We start from the raw sequence: 24,936 nt of genomic DNA, 5'->3' as shown, positions 1-24,936 counted from the left end.
GGCACGCTTTGGCCATGCCACAGGACTAGCATCAACAAGGCTCGCCTGTGTCATTCCAGACAGACACCCTCCCCTATAAAGCACCTTCCCTGAAGATACGCTTGCAAAGGAAACAAACTCATCAGAGCAAAACAATTCCCACAAAACACACATTCAAATCCCATTTCAAGACAACCAGTGTGCTATCCCCAAATTACCAGACCAGAGGGAATAATGTGCGAAGGTGAGGGGACTCTAGGAGATTTCCAGTCATGAGGTGGGGAGCCAGGAAGGGAGCTGGGGAGCAGCATCCGAGGCTGGGTGGACCTGGGGCCGGAGAGGGAGGCAGGGGTAGGGGAGGCACAGCCTCCGAAAAGGTGAGAATGAGAAAGTGTAAGGGAGGAGCCTTTTAGAGCCAGGGGCCCAAAATCCAGAATCCGAGCAGGAACCACATCCTCCTCCTCCTCTTTCCTCCACCATTCGCTGAGAATGACCCTGGTGCCTGAAGCTGTTCTGCGTCACTGAGGGACACGGTCCCATGACTCCTTCCTGGCCCCTAGCCAGATCGGTCCTGCTCTGACTCACATTTCACAGAGCTCAGAGAGGCTCACCAGCTCAGCCAGGCACAGAGCAGGGCTGGGGTCGACCCGCAGGCTGCTCCTCCCCCCACTCCCTGCTGTATGCATCACGGTGGTCACTGCCGCCATGACTTTGTTAACCAAAGATGGAATTACCTCAAGGGGATTGGAGACTGTCTGGGGAGGTATCTGCCTCCTAAAGCTGCATCTCAAAATTTACTCATTGTTAAAGACAACAGCTCAGTTATCCTCACTCACTCTGAACTTAAGGACAATAATGCCTGCCATTTTACATTAAAGGAAATTGAGATTCAGAGAGGTAAAGTGACTTGCCCAAAGTCACACAGCTTGTCCCTGACTGAGCCAGGACTTGGACACATTTATTTAGCTCCAGGGAAAGAATCTCTTTGCATCTCATTGTTCTCTTGTCCAAAGAGGCCCTTCTGGCAAGGCCCAAGTGTGCCGCATTGCAGGTTCTCTGGGAAAACTCACTGAATTGAAATAAATGAGACCTGTGTGGATAGGAAATTATCTCTGCTATTTACCCTCCCTTTCAGAGGATGAGATGATGAGACTAGGGAGGCTGAGGGTCCCTTCCTGCAGAAGAGTTCAAGACCACACCAATCACTCTGACACATCCATTCCATCAGCATTCATTGGGGAACTACCAGGTGTTAGCACAGTGCTAGCACTGGTGACACAGCCAAGAAGACCACAGACAAGGCCCTGCCCTCAGGGAGCTTACAGTCCAAGCAGCACTGTCCAACAAAGCTGTCCGCAAGGATGGAATGTTCTAGATCTGCACTATCCAGTATGGCAGCCACAGCTGCATGTGGCTCCCGCACACTTGAAATGTGGCTACAACTGAGGAAACAGAATCTTAATTTATTTTATCTTATTTAGATTTAAATTGCCACATGTAGCTAGTGGCTACTGTATTCGACCATAAACAAGTTTTTCCAATAAACAAATGAGATCATCTCCAGGAGTGCCAAGTGAGGTACTGAAAACAGGCTCCTATGACCATGAGGAAGGCAGGTGAGGCTGGAGAGTGCCCCTGGGCCTGACTTCCTCATGTCTGCTGCTCCAGTGCTAACAGCTTCGCCTGCTACCTGGCAGGTCCTAAAGACAAAGGGGTTCATTGTCATTGGCTTCTGTGTGGTGTTAGGGTGGGAAGGGGGCAGAGAACAGGATATTTTTTCCTTTGGAGACAGGGTCTACCTCTGTTACCCAGGCTAGAGTGCAGAAGCATAATGTCGGCTCCCTGCAACCTCTGCTTCGCCAGCTCAGGCGATCCTCCTGGCTCAACCCCCCAAGTAGCTGGGACTACAGGAGCACACCATCACACCCAGCTAACTTTTTGTATTTTTTACAGAGACAGAGTTTCACTATGTTGCCTAGGCTGGTCTCAAACTCCTGGGCTGAACCAATCTGCCCACCTAGGCCTCTCAAAGTGCTGGGGTTACAGGTGTGAGCCAACATGCCCAGTTGGGAAAAGGAATTTTAAAGCATCCATTTTCTATAATGAACAGGCAATGTTTTCATAATCCAAAAAAAAACCAAAAAACTCTAAGTTCTCAAACTCAGTATTTTTTAAGCATCTAGCTTTTATGTTTTTAATAACCCTGAAGAAGCTGACAATGTAATTACTGCATAGTTCTACTACTAATTAAGCCATGTAGACACTCTACAAGGGACCAGAGGGAGATCCTCAGAACCCAGGACTCCAGAATAAGAGAACATTCGAGGAAGAAAGCTAGAAAGAGCCACAGTACAGACAAAAGAGGCTCCTGCCCCCGCCCCCTCCCATGCCCAGGCAGGGGGCAGCATTAGAGGGTTTGAGGCAAAGGAGAGACTAGACCAGATCTGCATTTTGGAAACTTCCTGTTCTACAGGAAAACCGATGAGAGGAAGAGAACCAAGACTCAGCGTTGAGGTTGTCCAGGAAAGGGAAGGTAGGAGCTAAACCCGGGTGGGGGTGAGGGTGGGGATGGGGGTGGGGGTGGGAGACCTGAAACAAGTGGGTGGGCTCCAGGAGGCCAGTGTCCAGCGGACCTGCAACCGTGGGAGAGGGAGGTGTCAAGAACAGAGCCTGGTGTTGAAGGTATGTGGCTGATGCAGGTGATGAAGGAAGTGGCCATCAGCACAAGTCCAGACCTGTCTGCCAGCAGAGTGGCATGAAGGAGGAAGGGGCCAGCATGGGATGCCCTGAGCCCAGGGCCTGGGGAATGTGTCTGTGCATCCGTCTGTAGCTCACGATAGGGGAGGATGCTCTGAGAGGCTTCTCCCTCTCCAGGTAGTAAAGCAGACCTGGATCTGGCCCTGCAGAAGGATGTGGCTGCTGGCTCCTCCTTGCTCGCCCTTCAAGCACTCTTTGGCCCCATCTAGCTGGCAGGAGTGACCAGTTGCCTGGTCAGGCACTGCCACATAGGTTAAGACACCAGCACCTGGGGCTTGTGCCCATTTGTCCTACAAATGCTTACTGAAAGTCTCCTGCATCTGAGCTCTGTGCTGAGCTCAGGGGTGCAGCACTTCAGGTGACAGTCAAGCTCCCTGTCCTCAAGAGGCTCCCAGTCTAGAAGAGACACTCCACAGAGAATGAAACTGACAAGAACCCCAGGTGTTGAAGAGTGCTAGGCGCAAATCAGAAATGAGATCAGAGTTCACTGGGGTGCGGCACAGGTCTGAAGGACTGGAAGGACCCAGCAGGACACAAAGGTCTGGAGCTCAGAGCCAGGGAGTTGGAGAAAGGAGCTGGAGAGGCATGGAGCCAGGACAGAGCAAGGCAGCGACAGCCGAGGGACAGGGGATGGCTGGTGAGGAGCAGTGATGGGATCATGTTGAGGAAGGCCCAAGAGGCAGCCTGGGACCCAACAAGAAGGAGGCCAACATTGTGCTGAAGCCGATGCCAGGGCTGGCCCAAGGATGTGGAGGGGGCAGAAGCCTAGTCCCAGAGCCTGAGAGCAGATGGAAGAAAAGGAAGCAAAACTCCTCATGACCATGAGCTCCTTCAAGGGAGGAAAGATTAGGGGATGCTTCCTTACCTTTGAGTAAATTTCTATTTTGGAAGAACACCTAACCATGCTCATGGGTGTGGAGCACGGATTTATAGAGAGGCACATTGTGAAGGTGCAGACAGGCCCATTAACGAAGCAGTGGTTAGAGCGGCAGGAAGGTCAGGCCTAGGGGAAATATTTCATCCCCGCCACACAGTCCATGGCCACAGACCTGGCCACAGCAGATTTAATGCACTAATAAGGCCACAAAAAGACACTTATGTTCACTCTCAATCAGGGAACTGCAAATTAACACAATAAGAAACCATTTGTCACCCTTCGTGCTAGAGAAAAATAGACTGATGATCTCAGGTGTTGGCAAGGGTTTGGAGAAAGGTCACTCTTATAGATTATGGAAAGAGTGTGAATTCATACATTTTCTAGGAGGGTGCAATATCATTAAAATAAAATATGTGGGTCCCCTATGTCCTCAACATCCCACGAGCTGGTGCACACACACCCCAGAGGAAATTCTCAGGTGAGTACAAGGCAGTTTGTGCCCAGGTAATTACAGCTATGTTGTCTGTAGTGGGTAAAACCTGGAAACAATACAAATATCCAATGGCTAAACTGAAAAATATGTTCCTTGGCATCCTGTGTGGGTGTTAAAAGGGAAAGGGAGATGGATATTTCAATGAGGCAAGATCTCCAAGACCCAGTGTGGGGCAGAACCACTCATGGAAGAGCCATGAGTCCAGCGCATTCCCGTGTGCCATTTTCCAAGCAACACAAGTATATAAAACATTAGGAAAATTCCCAAAGGATGCCGCTCAATTCCCAGCAGGGGTAACCTCTAGAGAATGGGAGAAAGATGTGTCAAAACATAGCTCACCTTTCGAGGAATGCTTGGAGTCTTTGCAAAGGGAATATCGATGCATTAAAAATTCCTTTGCAGGGAAAGGGTGAACGCAACCTTGGACTCTTTCATTAAATTATAGAATTTAGATGGGAGGAGACAGCTCTGCTTCTTTACTCTGTGTGAGGTTATTCCACAGCTGGAGTTCCACGTTCAATTTTCAGGAGTCTCACATTAGAGCAGCAGGTGGACAAATAAGGGAGGCCATCTAGAGAGAGCAGGTGAAGGGCCTAGACTTTTCAAGAAGTGATTGAGGTTGTTTCAATACCTAAAACCTCAGGCTCTCTCAAAGCCCAGAGTAACACGCAGCAGGAGAAGATCCCATCAGGACTGGTGAATACCAGACCCCTTGGAACCACTGGAAAAAGAATTCTTCAACAGATCTGCCCAAAGACAAGCATGCACTACATCAGGAAGAAGTGAGTCCACCATCAAAAGAGGTATGCAGGCACACAACAGGCCAGCCAGGCAAGGTGCTTACAGAAAATATTCCAAGTCTGCCCTTCCTCCATCAAGTTTCCAAGTTCTTTCCAACTTGATGATTCTGATTATCTTTCTGCTAGAACAGAAACACAATCCGCTTCACACAATCCATAAATACTTAATTGCTTGGTGCTTTTTAGTAAGGTTTTACTGCTCACAGAATTGCACATACTTTAGACTTTTCACCTCTGACACCTGCTCCCTGAGTCCCATTTTGACCAGTTGCACCAGAGTAGAGTTCAAGCCTGCGCCCTCTCACGCATAACCTAATCACAGGCATCCCAGCCCTTCCTCCTCCTTCCCTCATGGACCAGCACCACCTGCCCAACCCTCCGCTCCCACCCACAGAGGCATAAACTCACAGACAGCCAAAAAGCCAAGTCCTCCATAATTTCCATTTCAAGTTTGCTTCCTTTTACTGCCAGGGAGACAAAGGGAGCTGAGAAGGATTCTCACGAGGAGCCACTCAACTTCCATGATTGGAACAGTTGTGGATGCGCCTCTCCAACCCAGAGAAAGGCAATCCATCATGGAGTGCTGAAGGCTGAATCCCCCATTCCTAGTAAAAGGATTAATTAAAGCCTTAAGGGTCTGCTATGGCAGCCTCTGCTTGAAACTCTAAGGAAATTAACTTGCCCTCCCAGATAAAGAAAAGTCAGAGATTTATTCAGGCTGGTACCTTAGTTTGACCAAGTGACACAGTGTCAATAGTCTTAACAAAGAAATCTTCCAATACTTGCACGGGTTTATTGTTTAAATTTTCAAATGGGGGGGGGGGGGCTCCAGTGCCCACACAGCTGCCTGTAATGGGTCCTCTAGGCAGTTTATCGGGAAGCTCTGATGTGTTCCAGTGAAGGAATCCCTCCCCACAAAGCCAGTCTTCGGGCCCCAGGGATTTCTCTACTTTGATGCCCACCATTTAACATGATCAAGTCCCCATTTGGGGTTGTTGCATTTAGAGAGAATAAGTCCTCAAAGACAGGCAAAGCAACTTGTTATCAAAACAGAATCTACGAAGGAATTGTGCTTCTCTAAGACACAAAACTGAGTCCTGTGGCTTGATACCAAAACACCAGCTTTGATTCTTTTTTTGAACCCTACATTTCAGAAGCCCAGACTTCTCCCTGTGAAGTGAAAATTGCCTTCTGGTGGAGAGAGGTTTTAATGATCACTTTGCTTCCTGCGTCTCCATGGTGACAGGCGCACACAGCCCACCCCCCTCCTGCTTTATTAGGCCTTTCTTCCTCTCTGGAAAGTAATCAATCAAGCCCTATAGACGCCTTTGTGACCGGTTTTTCACCTAAACAATCAACGCTGCCATGGGGGTGGAAGAGTGGACGGAGTCCACACACTGTCACGAAACCGGGCTCTGTCCTGGCGCACGCCCCTCCTCTCCCTGCCGGCGGCTCTGCCCAGCACACCTGTCCGGGGGCTGGCGCGCCCAGGTGCGCCAGGCCCCGCTGGAGTCAGGCGCCCGGTGGAAGCCCTCAGCGCGGTGGCCTCAGCTGCGGAGCGCTGCCCTCCAGGAGCGGATGCCCAAGCGGGAACGTCCGGAGCTGGGGCCCGGCCGTGGGGAGGGAGGGAAGGGCCCAGAATCGGCGCTGGGCGGAGGCGGCCACGGTTCTGCCTATCTTCCCCCAGCCGGTCAGCACCCGAGGAAGGGAAGCCCCCTTCGAGGGGCCGGCAGAGCTCACCAAATGGAAAGGAGGGGAGGCTGCAGCGCCCGGCTCTACCCAGGAAATCAGCTCTTTTATGGACAAAGGGCTCCGAGCGTCCCAGCCCTGCGAGACTGGGGATAGGAACCTCGGGCCGAGAGCCGGTTCCTGCTGCGGCTCCCCGAATGCAGGCGGGGCGCGGAGCCGCGCGGGGTCCTGCTCCCAGGGCCACCTGCCTCGGGCCTCCCCGACCCCGCCCGCCGCCCCCCGCCCAGCCCGTTACCTGGGTTTTCCCCGGCGTCCGCGGAGGAGGTGGCCGAGGAGTCGGTGAGGACGCTGGGGTCACTCTGCGAGCGGCCCCGCGACACGAGGCAGCCGCTCCCGTCCTCCGACGCGGCCATGGGCCCGGCCGGCGCGGGGGCAAGTTAGAGCGAGCCGCGTGGAGTCAGAGCATCCGAGGCGGCCAAGGTCACCGGCGAGGGGGCTGGAGGGGGCGTCTTTTTAAAAAAGAAAATTAAAAAAAAAAAAAAAAATAGAGGGCCGGGAAAGGAAAAGAGCTGGAGAAACACGCCGGGGCTGGCTTTAGGGCGGGGAGACAATAGCCTCGCTGGCTGCAGCCAAGCGCATCCCGGCGTGCGCGGCCTCGCTTTGTTATTTATTCGTGTTTATTCCCATTCTTCAGTCTATATATTCCAGGAAAAAAAAAAAAAGTTGAACCAGGAAATAAAAACTTTTTATTGTCAGTGTTTATTGCGTGCTTGGGGCAGGGGGTGATGTCCTGGAACGTCTGGGGGCGCTCCCTCCCCCCACCCCACCCCCCACCCCCCCAGAAAAAAAAGGGAAAAAGAAGAATCTTTGCTCTTGCAATTGCTTTAATCTGAAAGCTGTTCTTGGAGCATCTGTTGGAAAACATTAGGATTCTCCCATCATGCCGCGCGAGAGGAGCATGACGTCACGGGAGAGGGGCGTGAGAAGGCGCGTGGCCACAGGGAGGGGTCGCTCATACCTGGACCGCGCGCCGGGGTGGGGGAGGCGGGGCTGGACCCCGGGTTAGGAGCCGCCCACCCCACCAACCTGTGCTCTAGAAACAAGGAAGCTTCCTAGTCCCGCTTCCTGCCCTCCCGGACAAAAGGGAACCCTGAGGGCCCCTAAATTCCCCAGCAGCTGCAGGCAGCTGGTTTCCCTGGTCCTTCCTCTCCTGGGACGCAGAGGCCAGAGGGTCCCGACGCGCCCACCCCGGCACCGGAGGGGAGCGACCCGAGGCTTCTTTCCCGCAACCACCTGGCCTGGGCCTGCTAGGGAACCCCCACACGACACTCCGAACCCTCGCTCTGAACCCTCCTCCCTGCGGGGAGGGAGAGGGAGGAGGGCACGGGCGCTTTCCAATAAGGCTTTTCCTCAGACGCCCTTAGGAACCGGAGGGGCCAGGCACGGGAGGCGACACCGCCTAGGGCTGCCACTCAGAGATCTCACAGAGGTGTCCTCCAGGGTGCTAAGGAGCGAATCTCACAACCCCGGAGGTGGTGTGGGGTGAACACAGGCAGGCAGCTGCTGCTTCCCAGCCAGGGCAGGGAAGGAAGAAAGTCCAGGAAAGGGTAGAGAGGGGGCTGGAATGGTGCTGTCACCTGGCCTGGTCCTGGAAGGTGCCCAGAGGAGGAGGCATTTCAACAGACATCAGGATTCAAGGGCCATAGAGACACCTGGGGGAGGACACCCCCATTTTAGTTTCTCAAACAACCCCATGGGGCAGCCCCGATCCAAGTGCCCTTTGCAGGTGCTGGAACTGGGGCAGGGGGGTGGGGGGAGCGGGGAGAGTTGTTCACCAAGGGTCCTCCTGCTGGGGACAGAGCCCTCCCTGAGGCTGCCCCCATCAGATTAGCACCTACAGCAGGGCCTGGGAGTGCAGTGTGAGCGCTGGCAGTGTGGACAAAGTCCCGGTTAAGTGCCAAGGACAGAACTGAGCGGAGTGGTGGTGGGGAGGAGGAATAAAGTGGATGTTCACTCCATACAGAGCTTTGGGCTCTTAGCAGCAGCTACTTCAGCAGCATCGATCACCTCTAAAGAAAGGACTCATTCATTCATTCAGACTATGTGCAGAGTCAAGTGTGTGCCAGGCACCACACCAGGCATTAGCGACCTAGCAGTGCACAAACACAGAGACGCCCCAGCTCCTTGAGTCTTCCGGGAAAGGGGGAGGGTGAAGCCGAGAATGGTCACCAACACACTAATAAGATGCCCAAATAATCATTTAATTACAGTTGGCAATTAAGACCAGGAAACAAAGAGGAAACTGGTGGGAAACTGCTAGGAATAGATACGTTTTAGCCACATAAAAATGTGCTGGCTGGATGGTGATGTGGCCTGCCAGCCTTGGACTGAGCATTTTGCATGGGGACCTCATTCCTTCCTACAACTGCCCTGGTAGGTGAGAGCTTCTGTGGTCTCCACTTTTGAGATGAGGGCAACTTCGAGAGGTGAGCACTCTTGCCCAGGCCACAAGCCAGCACATGGAAGAGCTGGACCACAGCAAATGCTCTGGGCCCAGGGTCTCTCCAAGTGGGTATTCAACACCTCCCACTCCAAGTCCCCAGGGGCTCTCCTGACACACTGAGTACCGGCCCCACGGGAAGGTTTCTTGGGCCCCTTCTGAGTCTGGGTGAGTGAACACCTGAGACAGTTCAGTTCCATTGGAAGGAAGCCTGCAGCTGACCCAGCCGTGGCAGGTGCAGAGATGGTGGTGACCGGTAGGAAGGGATAGAGGCCAGAGACTGGCTATAGGTGGGGGAGAGGAGACAGTTCATACCAGAGGTCTCCAGCTGTCTGTCATTTGCCAACCACCCCTACGTTTTTTAGCCTTCCCTATTTAAAACCTATCCTTCCATTAAGATCTGTCTTTAAATCAACTCTTTGCACCTAAACACATTTTTCTTTTCTTTTCTTTCTCTCACTCTCTTTTTTTGTTGTTCCTTTCTTTCTTTCTTTGTTTTTTTTTTTTTTTTTTTTTTTTTTTTTTTTTTTTTTTTTTTAGAGTTTCGTTCTGTTGTTCAGACTGGAGTGCAGTGGCTATTCACAGGGGCAATCCCAGTGCACTACAGCCTCGAACTCCTGGGCTCAAACAATCCTCCCACCTCAGCCTTCTGAGTACTTGGGAGTACAGGTGTGCACCTCCACACCGGGCCGACATGCATGTTAAAGGAAGCCTTCAATAGGACTGATGGAGCACAGCCTCGCTGACTGGCATTGGTGGGAAGGACCACAGTGCTAACTCAATACCTGAGTCCACTCTTGGCCTGAACTGGCTCCTGTGTGGTTAAAAAGGCCCCAAGGGTGAGAGAGGAGGTCAGCCAGGCAGGCACCGAATAGAGACATCCTTCTCAATGTTACCAGAAGGAACTTTCTATCTAAGCCAATGTTACTGCCTTGTCCGTGTGCCACCAGAAATTATCCCTAGTCCCTTCAGATGGTTTACACTGCAGCACCCATTCACCTACTCCACCAAACTGTGTATGGATGAGGATTAAAAACATGTAAAAGGGTAAGACTTGGCATTTGAGCTCAGGAGCCCACATGGAGTGGGGAAGCGGAAGATGAGATGCAACCAGGTTTTATTTCTTAGAAGTATATATTTTAGCAAAGCACTGTGGTTTGTTAAAGGTAGGTAGAGATGGAGCTGTTCATTATATTATTCTTTGGCTTTGAGATGTTCCATACTAAAAATAGTTTTAAATTTAAAAAAGTTAGCAATCCCACCTCTACTGATCAATGGAAAATAATAAGGTCTCCAGGTAAATTGCCTGCAGGAGAGATTTTGGCCTTCAAAGTCGGTCATCTCCAGACCATGACTGGCTTGAACCCTGTGAGGATCTGGCCCCCACGGTGTGCGAAAGGCACCTGTTTGGAGGAGGGTTTCCAGCCTTGAGGGCCCTCAAGAGGTTTTTGTGAAAGTCACCAACTGTCCCTCTTCAACAAGATCCCTGGCAAGGGATGGATTTGGAAGGCCACTGCAGAAATCCTATTGGAGCGAACAAAGCTTCATAATGGCCAAAAAATTATGAAGAACCCAAACGTCCATGGACTGATAAATGGGTAAATAAAATGTGGCCCATTCTTACTGTAGGACAATATGCAGCCATGAAAAGGAGGGACGAGCTGACACGTGCCACAATGCAGATGAACCTGGAAAACATTACACAAGTAAAAGAAGCAGTGACAAAAGGCCACATGCCACAGGAACCCAGTTATATGCAATGTCCATCAAATCAGAAAGCAGATCTGTGGATGCTGAGGATAAGGAGCGGGGGAAGAGAAGGGCTGACTGCTAATGGCTACAGAGTTCCTTTTTTGAGTGCTAGAAATGTTCTAAATGTTCTAAAATTAGATTATGGTGATGGTTTTATAACTCTGTAAATATACTAAAAACCACTGAATTTTATACTTTAAATGCATGAACTTAATGGTATGTAAATTCTTTCAATAAAGCTTTAAAAAAAAAAAGCACATAGAGGCACTAGGCTGAGCTTTGAATTTGGAGGATTGGGTTCCGCTTCTTGCCCTGGTGGGCATAATCACAATGAAACCCTCCGTCTCCACCCAGATTCCAGATCAGATAGAAGCTCATCGAGGGGCCCTCCTTCTGCTCCTTGATCGCCTTGGTCAGACAATCCAAAGCCATTTCCTGACTCAGGGCAGCCCTGATAAGCCAACACCACTCCCTGAAGAACCACAAAGGTGGGACAAAGTCAGTCCAATTTGCCCAAGTCCCCTTCAAAACTCACAAAACTGCAAAGGCAAAGGCAGTTTCCTCTGCCCAGGGGCAGCCAGGGAGCACATCACTGCAAAGATGGCTCAGGGATGGCAGACTCCCTCCAACACACAGTGCAGGTATGAGGTACTCCCGCTCATTAGGGAGTGGTGAGGAATGGTACCCCAAGACCAACTCCACCCCCACACACCTCCCAAGTTGGTCTTATTCTTAAAGCAGGTACAGACCAATGGATGCATCCAACCATCCAACATTTCCTAAGCATCTATTCTGTGCCCAAACAGGCACTTTGCCAGGAACACCATCGTGAATGAGACATGATTGCACATTGGCTTTGTGGAGCTTGAGGTCTAGCACAGAAGACAAGATTGACTAATATGAATCAATGGATCAATCAATTTCAATGAGTACAGAATGCAGGATAACTCATCTGGAGCAGAGAGGGAGCCTGTTTTGAAGAAGCGATGCTCTGGAAGTGCGAGGGCCAATGGAAGCCAACTGGACATGCAAGTGAGGAAGGGTGCCCCGGGCAGAGGGAACAGCCTGAGCAAAGACCGTGAGGTGGGAGCAGCATGGAGCCCTGAGGTTCCTGCAAAGAGGCCAGAGCAAGGGTCTGTGGCCACAGAGAGGTGATGACCCAGACCATGCAACATCTCATGAACCTCAGGAAGAACCTGATTTTGTTCCAAGGATGGTAGAAAGCCACTGAGGCAGTGGTGGGTCTCCAGAGCATCCTTCTGGCTGCTGTTAGACAAGGGACACATGGGGCAAGGGAGGAAGCAGCAGGATGGACTAGGAGGCTGGAAATCATCCTGGTGGGTGATGGCAGCAGCCTGGCCCAGCAGGGATAGTCAGAGGCGCCCAACAGGTTGGACTCAGTGTCCTCTGAAGGTGGCTCCCACAGGTTTGCGATGGCTGAGCTACGGGGGACTAGAGAGAGAAGCCAAGAATACCTCCAGGGTTTTTTTTTTTTTTGCTGTCTAATTAACCATTTATGACGGGGTAGAACTGAGGTAACCAACAAGTCTGATATTGACAACAGGGTGGGTGTGATGCTATTTCCTGGGTGGGGAGGATCAGATTAGGGAGGGATGAGGCAGAAAAGAGGAGGAGCTCCATTTGACAAGCAGCCTTTGGGGTGATGTGGAAAAGTCTGCTGCCCTGGCTCAACAACCATTGATACTCACAGGCACCATCTACTTGATCAGGGCAGGCAATGGAAGGTCATATGCTCATACCAGTTGCAAATGAGCATGGTCACAGTTCCATCGTGGCCTTTCCATGGCTCAAAGGGCAGCTGTTAAACCAACCATGGTGGTTGTTCTCCTGAGACCCACCCACCGTGGGTCTTCAGCTCCAGGTAAACCCAACTTCTGAAGGGCCATTCCAATCCAACTGAACACACTTTTAAGGCATCCAGAGTGTGTCGCAATGGGGTTGTAAATTGAAACCAACCACTGGCCTGAGGCTACTTCTTGCAGACACTTAGACGTTAGCTCAATTCTGCAGTTTTCTTATGCTACCAACTGCTTTCCTAGGGCCCTGGCAGCCTTGAAGGCCCCTGGAGGAGCTGAGGGGCCAAGGACCTGGATGGTGGCAATGTCAGCTCCACAGGCACAGGGATTTTTGTTGTGTTTGTTCACCCAAGAATGTGCCTGGGAGGTCGTAGTCTCCCAGTACATAAATATCCATTGATGCATAAATGAATGAATGTGCATGGCGGAGCCTATCCAGGCAACTGCCCTGCTCCAGGAGTGAAGGCTCAGCCTCCCCACGGTCCAAGCTGGCTCCAGGCTTTGTGGGACTGAGGGGCTCACCCTCCCTCTGCTGCCTCAGTCCCCCAGGACAATCTGGTTTCTTCTCTGGGGCTCCAGGGAACTCTTCTTCACCCTTAATGTAAAAATAACTCATTCAGCAAACTTCAAATGCTTAAGAAGAACTGCTCAAGCCACCATCTCAGGCTAAACTCATAGGGAACCATCTAAAGAGAAACAAGAAGGCAAAACACCAGTGTGGGAGTTTCAGGACCCAAGAAAAGATGAAGGCAAAAGAACCACGCTGCCGGAGGCCAGGTTCGTTAGGTGGGCAGCTGCGCCCTCTGCTGGGCACCTGGGAAAACAACACCTGAAGTAGTGGCGGGTGGGAATGGTCCTTGGACCCGGCTTGATGACATAACCTTGAATTTCACTTCCTGCACCTTTGACCACATCCTTGAGGGACTCTCTACCTAGAGCTGTGACCATAGACTACCCAGAGTGGTGCTCAATGCAATGCCAACCAAGGCTTTTAAAAACAACACACCCAGCTCTTCTAGAACCAAATCCCTGATTTTGCCATTCCTGGCTTCTGCCCTGAAAGGCATTGGCAGCCAGAGTTGCCCTCAAAAAATGTGGTGTGGGCATCCCATGGCTTCCTGGAGATGTGCCCAGCCCTCCTTAGGATCAAGTCCACTCAAGCTGTCTAGGGCAGGAGCCACAGAGCCAGGCACAAGATCGGGTCCCAACATTTTCTGACTGTGCGGCCGCGCTGAGCCTCGGGGTGTAAGTGAGAAGAAGAGAACCTACCTTACAGGGTTTGGGCATTTGCCACAGCACACAGAAGCCCTCAATATGCTTTCACCATTAGCAAAACAAAAAGTTCCTTGTGCGAGACCATCTGCCCTTTGATATTCTCCTTCTGTGCCCCCAGCACATCCAGGTGACTGGGAGAGGAGCCTATGAGGCAGCAGAAATAAAAGACAGAACCCGGAGCAGAGAAACACCACCCAGCGCTGGGAGGCTTTTGACAGGGAAGGCGGAAAGCAGCCGCACTGGCCTCTGCACTCTTGTGTCATGGGCCACTGACCCACCTTGTATGTTGACAGCACACAGCTGTAGACCTCCAGGTGACTTTTCCTCCATCCTGGGTCCCCCCATGCAGTGACAGACACTGCATGCTCCGACTCTAGCTAATGAAAGCAGAAGAACAGGCTTCTGAGGCCTCTGGGAAAGACTGCTGATAGACAGAGAGAGCCACTTACAGAAAAGGCATTTGTCACCATTGCAGGTGCAGTTTGCAGTCCTGACTGCATTCCTGCTTCCTGCCCTGGAGTGCCCTGTGGGGCCTGGAACTGCAGCAGCCAGCCTGTGACCCTGTAGTGACACACACGAGGATGAAACGCTAACAGCAGAGGAAGACCTTCACCCGTCTCCTCCCTGATCTCTTGTAAAGGGACCAAACATCCTGCTGGCACAGGCCTCTGATGGTTGGGTTTTCATTTACTTAACACTTAGCTCTTACCATGTGCCAGTCATTGTCCTAAAAACTTTACAATGATTGACTTGGCTAATGCTGAAACTACCCAAATCAGGTAGAACTGTGATTGTCCCATTTAGCAAATGAGAAAAATGAGAGGCAAAGTTCTTAAGTACTTGCCCCAGGTCACAAACCTGCAAAGCCAGGACTGGATCCCATGTCATCAGCTCCAGAGCTCAGTCTGTTATTGCATCAAATATACCCCAACTCACACAGGCAAGAACCTCATGCTTATGCTGGGTTCCCTGAAAAGTCACTTACGATGATGAAAAAGGAGGAGGAAGTATGAAAGGAAGAGGAGGAGGTAACAAGATTACTGATGACAGCATTTTTGTAGAGCCTAGAGCTTACCAAGGACCTCGCATGCATTGATTTATAATCTTGTGAGGCTGGACTAATCATCCTCTTTTTACAAACAATGAAGTTGCGGCTCAGATAGGGTATTTAACAAGGGTTAGCAACAGGACAGAAAAGGACTCCTACATTCTTTCCATAACACCAGCTCCAGCTCATCCCTCTGGCCTCCCTAACCCACCAAAATCTCTACCAGCAACCCTGGCTTACAAAGCAGACATTTGCTCAACAAACATGGACCAAACACTGAAACCACGCCAGGTCCTGTCCTGTGTGCTGCCAGGCACAGGATGGCCTGGCCCAGTCTGCATGGTGAAGGGGTAAGGCATGCCCGACACCATCACAGCATGGAGAGGTAGGAGTGTGTAGAGCCACTGGCCAGGCTGGGAAGCTCAGGGAAGCTCCAGGAAATGGCCTTGCATTGGTACCTGCACGTGACCTATATTTGTTGAGTATCTGCTATGCACCAGGCACTGGCAATCAAGCAGTACACAAAACAGATGCAAAAATACACCACCGCCCTGCTGTGCAGACCTCGGAAGGACACAGAGGAATTTGCTCAGCAGATGCACAAACTATGCATGCCGGTGTCCAGAGGTGTCACATGCAGAATAACTCATCTAAATCAAAGATAATTATCAGACAATAAAACGTTTTTGAAATTTTTAACCTAAGAATTTGAACAGGCATTAAAGTGTACTATATTCACAAAATGAAATACCATACAACAGTGAAATTAACCAGACAAAAACCTGGGTATCACAATATTCCATTAAAGAAGACTATGCTCTATTTTATTCCATTTACAGAAGGTTCAACACCAGGGCCAGGCATGGTGGCTCCTGCCTGTAACCCAGCACTTTGGAAGGCCAAGGTGGACAGATCTCTTGAGGTCCGAAGTTCAAGACCAGCCTGGTCAACATGGTGAAACCCTGTCTCCACTAAAAATATACACACAAAAAAATTAGCCAGGCATGGTACTGTGTGCCTGTAGTCCCAATTACTCAGGAGACTGAGCCAGGAGAATCGCTTGAATCTAGGAGGTGGAGGTTGCAGTGAGCCAAGATCATGCCACTGCACTCCAGCCTGGGCAACAGAGTGAGCTCTGTCTGAAAAAAGAAAACAAAGAAAAATAAAAACCAGACAACACTACTTGATGGTGTTAGACTGCAGAGAATAGCTACCCATGGAGGAGGGATTTTGTTAAGAGGGGACACAGGGGGCTCTGGGATCCAGGTTATGTTCCGTTTCTTGAACTGGGTTCTGCCTACAGAGGTGTGTTCACTTGGTGAAAATTCATCAAGATGAATGCTTATGGTATGTGCACTTTTCAACATGAATCTTACAATTAAGAGTAAAAATTAAAAGTAAAGTAAAGAAGAAAGGCAGAGCAGACTTCAGGGCAAGAGAAGCTACCAGGGACAACAAAAGGCATTACATAATGATAAAGGAGTCAATTCTCCAAAAAGACAAAACAATCCTTAACATGTACACACCTAATGACAGACGTCAAAATCCATGAGGCAAAAATTGACAGAACTTCAAAGAAAAAAATAGATGAATGCATGATTAAAGTTGTTGACGGCAACACCCCTCTATCATAAACGAACAGACCCACAAGCAGAAAATCGGTAACGACAGAGTTGAACTCAACAGCACCATCAATCACCTGGATGTAACAGACATCTATAAACCACTTCACCCAACAACAGTGGAATACCCATTCTTCTCAAGCTCACATGAAATATTCACCAGGATAGACCACATTCTGGGACACAAAATTCGCATTAACAAATTTATTATTTTTATTTTTGAGAGGCTGGAGTGCGGCGGCATGATCTCAGCTCACTGCAACCTCCGCCTCCCAGGTTCAAGCCATTCTCCTGCCTCAACCACCTGAGTAGCTGGGACTACAGGCGCCTACCACCACGACCAGTAAGTTTTGTACTTTTTCAGTAGAGACGGGGTTTCACCATATTGGACAGGCTGGTCTCGAACTCCTGACCTCGTGATCTGCCCGCCTTGGTCTCCCAAAGTGCTGGTATTACAGGTGTGAGCCACCATGCCCGGCACGTTAATAAATGTAAAAGAAATCACACAATATCTGCTCTCGGGCCACAGTGAAATTAAACTAGAAATCAATAACAAAAAGATAACTGGAAAATCTCAAAACATGGAGATTGAACAACACACCTCATGCGCCACACAGGTTAAAGAAGAAATCTCGAATGAAATTTAAAAATATTTTGGACTAAACAAAAATAAAATACAACTTATGAAAATTTGTGAGTGCAGTGAGAGCAATGTTTAGAGTGAAATTTGTAACATTGAATGTATATACTAGAAAAGAAAAAGATCTAAAATCGGTTATCTAAGGTTCTACCTTAGTAAACTAGAAAAAGAAGAGCAAATTAAATCCAAAGCAAGGAGATACAAAAATAATAAAAATTAGAGCATAAATCAATGAAATTCAAAATAGAAAATCAATAAAGAAAATCAATGAAACCAAAAACTGATACTTTGAAAAAAATCAATAAAATTGTTAAGTCTGTAGCTAGACTAGAACATAAGTGAGAGGACACAAGTTACTAATATCAGAAATGAAAGAGGGAACACACATTGCAGATCCCATGAACATTAAAAGGATAATGACGGAATACTCTGAACAATTCTATGTCCACAAATTTGACGGCCTAGATGAAATGACCCAACTGCTTGAAAGACACAATCTGACAAAACTCAGACAGGTTTTCAACATTGTGTGTCTGTTCAACATTGTTCAAGTTCAACTAATGCCATAAGACAGGAAAAGGAAAAAAAAAAAAAGTACCTAGATTAGGAAGGAAGAAATAAAACTGTCTTTGTTCACAAATGACATGAAAATCTATGTAGAAAATTAAAAAAAAAAAAACCTCTACCAAAAAGCCCCGTGAAACTAATAAATTATTATAGCAAGGTTGTAAGATACAAGGATAACATACAGAAGTTAATCTCTTTCTATAAACCAGCAATGAGCAAGTCACCCCCAAAAATAAAATACCTAGGTATACATCTAACAAAATATGTATAAGATTTGAGGAAAATTACAAAACTGTGATGAAAGAAATCAAAGAACCAAATAAGTGGGGAGAGAATCCATGTTCATGGATGGGAAGTCTGCTCAATACTGTCAAGATGTCAGTTCTTCTCTATTTGATCCATAAATTCAATGCAATCTCAGTCAAAATCAGTTGTGACTATTCACAAACTGAACCTAAGGTTTATATGGAGAGGCAAAAGGCCTAGAATACCCAACACATTGTTGAAGGAGAAGAACAAAGTTGGAGGACTGGCATTCCTGACTTTAAGACTTACTATAAAGCTACATTAATCAAGACAGTGTGATATCGGCAGAAAAACAGACAAATAAATCAGTGGAACTGAATAGGGAGCTCAGGAATTGATCCACGTAAATATAGTCAACTGATTTTTGACAAAGGATCCAAGATGATATAATGGAGAAAAGAAAGTCTTTTCAACAAATGTTCTCAAATAGGTGGACATCCACATGCAAAAAATAACTGAATCTAGACATAGGCCTTATACCCTTCACAAAAATTAATTCAAAATATATCATAGAACTAAATGTAAAACAAAAAAATGTAAAACTCCTAGAAGGTAACATAGGAGAAAAGTCTAGAAAACCTTATGTTTTGTGAGGACCTTTTAGATACAATATTATGGCATCATCCTTGAAAGAAAGAATTTATATACTGGACTTCATTAAAATAAAAAAAAGTCTACTTTGTACAGGCACTGTCAAGAGATTGAAAAGAGAAGCTGAAGACTGGGAGAAAATATTTGTAAAAGACATACCTAATAAAGGACTGTTATCCAAAATATACATAGAATTCTTGAAACTCAACAAGAGAATGAAAAATTTGATTTAAAAATGGGCCAAAAGCCTGAATAGACCATCTCACCAAAATAACCTACAGATGCTAAATAGTATATGAGAAGATGCTTCAAACCTTATGCCATTAGAGAAACGCAAACTGAAACCACAACAAGAGACCATTACACACCCATCGGAATGGCCAAAATCCAGAATACTGACAATACCAAATGCTGACGAGAATGTGGAGCAACAGGAACTCTCATTCACATTCACTGCTCCTGAGAATACCAAATGGTGCAGCTACTTTGGAAGACAGCTTGGTGGTTTCCTACAAAACTAAAAATCCTCTTACCACCCGATCCAGAAATCACCTTCCTTGGTATTTACACAAAGAAGTCGAAAACTCATATCTACACAAAAACCTGTACATGAATTTTTTTATAGCAACGTTATTCATAATTGTCAAAATTTGGAAGCAACCAAGATGTCCTTCAGCAGGTGAGTAGACAAACTATGGTAGATCCAGACATTGGAATATCATTCAGTACAAAAAAAATGAGATATAAAGCCATGAAATGATATGGAGGAAATGTCAATGCACATTCAGAAGCCGATCCGAAAAGGCCACACACTGTATGATTCCCACTCTATGCTATTCTTGAAAAAGGCAAGATTATGGAGACAACAAAAAGATGAGTGGATGCCAGGGGTTGCAGAGAAGGAAGAGAGGAATGAATAGGCAGAGCACAGAGGAGTTTTAGGGCAGTATCTGTATGATACTATAATGAGGGGTAGGTGTCATTATAAATTTGTCTGAAAATTGACTGATTTTGTCTTAAAAAAATGAACAAACTGGTCTAAAGAATGAGTGAATGTACATCACCAAGAACACACCCTAATGTAACCATGGACTGCGGGTGATGTTCCTGAGTCCATGTAGGTGCTCTGGTGGGGGATGTTGATAATGTGTGGGGCTATGCATGTGGGCACGGGGGTCTATGGAGTATCACTGTTCCTTCCTCTCGGTTTTGCTGTGAACCTAACACTGGTCTTAGAAAGAAACAAGGGTCGTGGTTTAGAAATACTGGTGCAAAGGCTTGAGCGGAATAAGGGAATCAGCCCTAGGCACAGGGCTCTCTAAGGAAACGGCATGCCAGGCATGGGGAACAGAACACACAAAGGCCCTGAGATGGGATCTGCTTGGAAGACATTTGTAGGCTCATATACAGCAACTGCTGTGATATACTGTTAAAAGAACTATCAAGGTGTGCGGGAGCATACACAGAATGGGAATGTTGTGTCTGTGTGTGTGTGTTTCAAAAGCCGTGCACAAAAGTTTTGTGTAGACCTTCCAGAAGGATTCAGAGGCAACACTGGTGACTTTTTAGAGCGACAGCACTTCTCTGGGAGCAGCCAGAGAAGACCCAGAGGCCTGGAGAGTTGAGGGGCAAGAGAAGCTGATTTTTGCCATATATCCTACTGTATTATTTATATTTTTACCATATACATCTATCACTTTATAGAAAAACAACACAAAATAAAGTAACAGAGGCCTTGGCCCTGCTGCAGGGAGCCACATGGTTTCTGCAGTGACACCCTCAGCCCTTTAACATTCACAGTTCTCCTGATGCCATGGGCAAAGGGTCTGGAGAGCTTTGCAGAAATGGAGTCACAGTGGATCTCAATGGGTCTCAATGGGTGAGATCAGCCATAAGCTCTCCCCCAACGGCACTGCACTGTGGGAAAAAGAAGGCAGAATCCCCTAAAGAAAGGAATTCACCCTGGCTCCCGTGATAAGGAGCTGGAGTTGCTGGTGCCCCAATGTGATCCCTGGTCCACTTTACCCAAAAACACTGCAGCGGTCTTCCTGAGGCCTCAGCTTCCTCATCTGTACCCTAAAATACCCATCAAGTTCCCCGCATGGTGTCACTCAGGAAGATGTGGAGGCCAAGACCAGAGCCGGTGCAGGGAGATGAGTGAGGAGCCTTGCCCGGGTGGAGACCTGTGAAGTGGATGCTGACGGGAGCCACTAGAAGTGGGGAACTGAAGCACTGGGGCCCTGTGGGAGGGACTGCGATGGCTCAGCCTGGAGGGAGGAGCAGGGGCCTTCGGAGAGGATGAGATGTGTCCATGCGAGGGACAAGAATGGCCAGAGCCCTGTCAAGGGCAGGCTGGGGCTGGTGCAAGTTGCTGGGGAGGCTGCCTCATCCCGGGCACTGCACTATGCACTAGAATGTTCTACGAGAATGAAGATGCCGTGTGTGGCACTGCTCATCATGGAAGCCACAAGTGTTGAGAGTGCTTAAAATGTGGTGCGTGCTGCAGAGGACCTGAATTTTTCATTTCATTTCATTTTAGTTCATTTAACATTAAAATAAATTTCAACAGCCACATACGGGACATGGGTCCTGCACAGGACAGCGCAGCGCTCAGAGATGACGGTGATTAGGTCATGAGGACCCCACCCTCATCAATGATGAGTGCTTTATAAAAGAGGGTCCAGGCAGCCCTGTGTACATCTTTCTCTTGTGAGGATGTAGCAGCAAGGAACCATCTCTGAGGAACCGGCACTCACCGGACAGCAAATCTGCCGGCACCTTGATCTTGGACTTCACAGCCTGCAGAACAGTGAGCAATAAACTTCTGCTGTTTCTAAATTATTCATCTAAGATATTTTGTTGTTGCAGCCCAAAAAGTCTAAGACAGGAACCAGTAGAGCTCCTGGAGGCCACGGATCCAGGAAGCAGGAGGGTTGGCATGGGTCTGTCCCCTCAGGCCTCCTTCTTAACCACCAGGCTCTATCCCCTGTCCCCAAGGAAGGAAAGAATAAACAAACAGGCAAAGTTGAAAGTCTAACACCAAATGCTGGTGACGAGGTGGTGAAACAGGCACCACAAATGCAGGGTGGGACTGAAACCAGCAACCAGGACGACTGGCTGCATCTGCCCAAATAGAAAATGTCCTGTCCCAGCTCATCCAGTTCTTGTCATCTACTCCAGAGAAACCCCAAACACAGGAAGGTATGCATGAGGCCGATCAAGTGGAAACAACCTAATTGTCCCTCACAGCAGAATGGTTGCCCTATGGCATATCCACACTAGCGAATGCCACTCAGCAGCTTCTTCTTACCGCAAAAGATCTTTGTAGTCTAACATCATTGGAGCTCTTATTTCTTGGGCTAGTACACGACAGAATAACATAACATTGCCATAATCACTCATGGTGAACTCAATCATACGCACGCACACACGTGCACACATGGGTGCATATACGCTCACCAGTACCATATATTTCCCACAGATACATATGACTACGGAAGCACAGGGCGGATATTCTGGACATCTCTGTCCTCCGTGGTAAAACAGCTGCCTACAGAAGTGGAGAGAAGGGCCTGGACTCCACGATGGCAACTGTCCGAGCTCCCTGTGCCACTACTCAAAATGCTTTCATTTTAGCCAGGAGGAGGAGCTCATGAGATATTTATATAATTAGAATGTTAATAATAAATAAAAGAGCAAATCTATAACCCTCTTCTAGAATTAGCATTGTTGTACACACTATTAGGTGTTTTCTTCCTTAACCTTTAAAGGAAGATCGTTCATGTTTAAATAATGCCCTTTGTCACCCAAACATGTTCTCCTTCTGCCAATGCAATGTGTACATTTCCTATGTTTACTGGATTTATATACTTAAGAGAGTTGTTTCTTTTCCCAGCAGAGTCCATGGAGCTTGTGGACTCACCACAGCGCAGATTCATGCCACCAGCACCCCATCGCAGCAACTCTAGATTAAGTACTTTACAGAGTAACAATTCAAAAGCAGCCTCGTAGCCTGAGCTATAAATTACAGAAAATCCATAGCACTAGGCTTACAGGTAGTGCTTTAAATATAGATCATACGTTCTACAGCCGTAGCAATGATGATCCCAAGAATCAACCTGTACAAACCTATAAATAGTGACGGCTGTCTGTGTTTGCACAGAAGCTGTGATCTCTCTTGGCGCCCACCATTCATTAAAACCAATGTGCACACTGAAGCTGGTGGGTCCATCGGGATTTCGCATTTGGGGAAAGCAATTATGTAGGCAATTAAATTCTGGCGCCCTCACCAGCCTTCACTCTGAGATATTAATAATTGTGCAAGGGTTTTCCAAAGCCTACGGGGGAATAACATTCACTTCTCCATTTGGCAGGGGGCTCTGCCGTCGCACAACTTGGGACGCGACAAAGATTACACCTGGTACTTCAGACTGCAGTTTGGGGTCACAGACCCTGCTAGTTCTTTTCAGTTGCTACTTGGGAGGGATCTGTGAGTCTACACACTGCGGCATAAAGGGAGCCTCCCTGTTCCTGGGGATGGGCCCTGGAGGGCCATCAGCAGCTGGGTGTGAAGGTGCAGACATTAGAACAAGGTAGGCAGGTTCTGCTCCCATGGAAACCTGGGACTCACAGCAAAGATGGGAAATAGAGCCTTCATTCGGCAACGGGCCTGAAGACCGCAGACTCGCCAGGCGGGAGGAGTGTCCCTGAGATGCAGGCCCTGCTTTATATTTGATCATTTGAGTCTCTCATTCCTCAATTCATGTGCTCACTCATTCAACCAGTATTCACTGAGCACAGGGCCTGTGCCAGGCATGGGGGCCAGGCCATGGGGGTGGGGGGTGGTAGGGGCAAGACTAGCAAGCACAGGGCAGTTGGAGGGGCTAAGAAGCAGCCAGGGGTGTGGGGTGGGGCAGTACTGGGAGATGGCAGGAGGCTGAGGGTGGGGACAGGCCTCAGGACTCAAAGGACTTGACCTTTGGGCTTGACCTTTGGACCTTTGACCTCAGGACTTGACCCAGCATGAGTGGAAGCATGGATTTTATCCTGGGAGAAACAGGAAACCTGGGAGGGTCTCCAGCCAGGAAGAGCTGAGAGCAGATTGACCTCTCCTGGAAGGGCACTGGGGCCACCAGATAGAGGATAAAGTGGGCAACAGCAGAGATGGCCCCGGGGACCAGGGGTGCGGGGCTGCTGCATCCGACGGGGAGAGATGGGGCAGCCTGGACTGGGACAGGGGTGACAGAAATGCTGAGTGAGGGAGCGGATCCCAGATCTGTTCTAACTATATTCACTTTAACAATATTCAACCAAGTCTTTTTATCAAAAGCCCCCTGCAGCTAAATCTATAATGAATGAAAAAACTTCCTGTGCACTATTAGTGCTACAAATCAGAGTTTCACATAGGAGTTTATGTGCTGTGTAAGTGAGAGGTTGTTTTACTGTGAGGTTCCTCCAAGCAGCCCTCAGCCACGTACCCACAGTATGGACAGCAGAATTTGAGAGCCATTCATTCCCTCAGGACTCCTGACCCCCGGTGACCTGATCAAACACAATGTAGGCACCAGTGTGAAGGCCTTTGCAGCTGGGATCAGGGTTATAATCAGGAGACCTGAAGATATGGAGATGAACCTGGAAGACCCGATGGGCCTCATGGAATCACTTAGGAAGAAGAGGGGAAGGCAGGAGTGGACAGGGTGGAAGGGAGGGAGGAGAGATTTGAAGACTGAGAAGATTCAGCCACCCTCGCTGGCCTTGAAGGTGGACATCAGTCAGGGAAGGCAGCAGCCTCTAGAGCTGAGAACCAAATTGACCCGGGCCCCAACCCCAGCCCTAGCCCCAGCTCCGGCTCCAGCGGACAACCAGCAAGAAAACAGGCACCTCAGTCCTACAGCCTCAAGGAACTGAATTCTGACAACCACCAGAATGAGTAGGAAGTGAATTCTCTCCCAGAGCGTCTGGCAAAGAGCACAGCGCTGCGGAGACCCAGAGAGGGAAGCAGGCAAGCCCACCTGCACCCCTGACCCACAGGCTGTGTGTAGCAATAAATCAGTGTTGCTTTAGCTGCTGAGTTGGTGGTAAATTGTTCTGGCAGCGATAGACATCTCTCCTGTGATCCTCCTGTCCGGCTGTGAACACTGGTTTGGGAATCACATTCCATCCACCAGGAAAGTTAGGCTCAGAGAAGGGTGAACATGTACAAGGTCACACTGGGACCCGGGGC

At 48.7% G+C, this 24,936-nt stretch overlaps 1 protein-coding gene across 6 annotated transcripts in view; it reads right to left on the bottom strand.

Annotated features, from left to right (window-relative positions):
* The window catches only part of PHACTR3 (phosphatase and actin regulator 3), a 271,324-nt gene that overhangs the window by 236,388 nt on the left and 10,000 nt on the right, over nucleotides 1-24,936 (bottom strand). For 2 of the 6 annotated variants that reach the window (XM_045363243.2, XM_015457663.3), the window contains exon 1: nucleotides 6,891-7,486. The exons of the other annotated variants lie outside the window; for them this stretch is intronic. In XM_045363243.2, the coding sequence (XP_045219178.1) occupies nucleotides 6,891-7,008 (118 nt within the window). In that variant the 5' untranslated portion in view covers nucleotides 7,009-7,486. Of the gene's footprint in view, nucleotides 1-6,890; nucleotides 7,487-24,936 lie in introns of those variants that run through there. 6 annotated transcript variants of the gene reach the window in all.

Source organism: Macaca fascicularis, chromosome 10 (genome assembly GCF_037993035.2).
Source record: "Macaca fascicularis isolate 582-1 chromosome 10, T2T-MFA8v1.1".
In the NCBI taxonomy this organism is placed as follows: Eukaryota; Metazoa; Chordata; class Mammalia; order Primates; family Cercopithecidae; genus Macaca; species Macaca fascicularis.
Note: the sequence above shows the minus strand (reverse complement) of the source record. Positions and strands in the feature narration are given on the sequence as shown.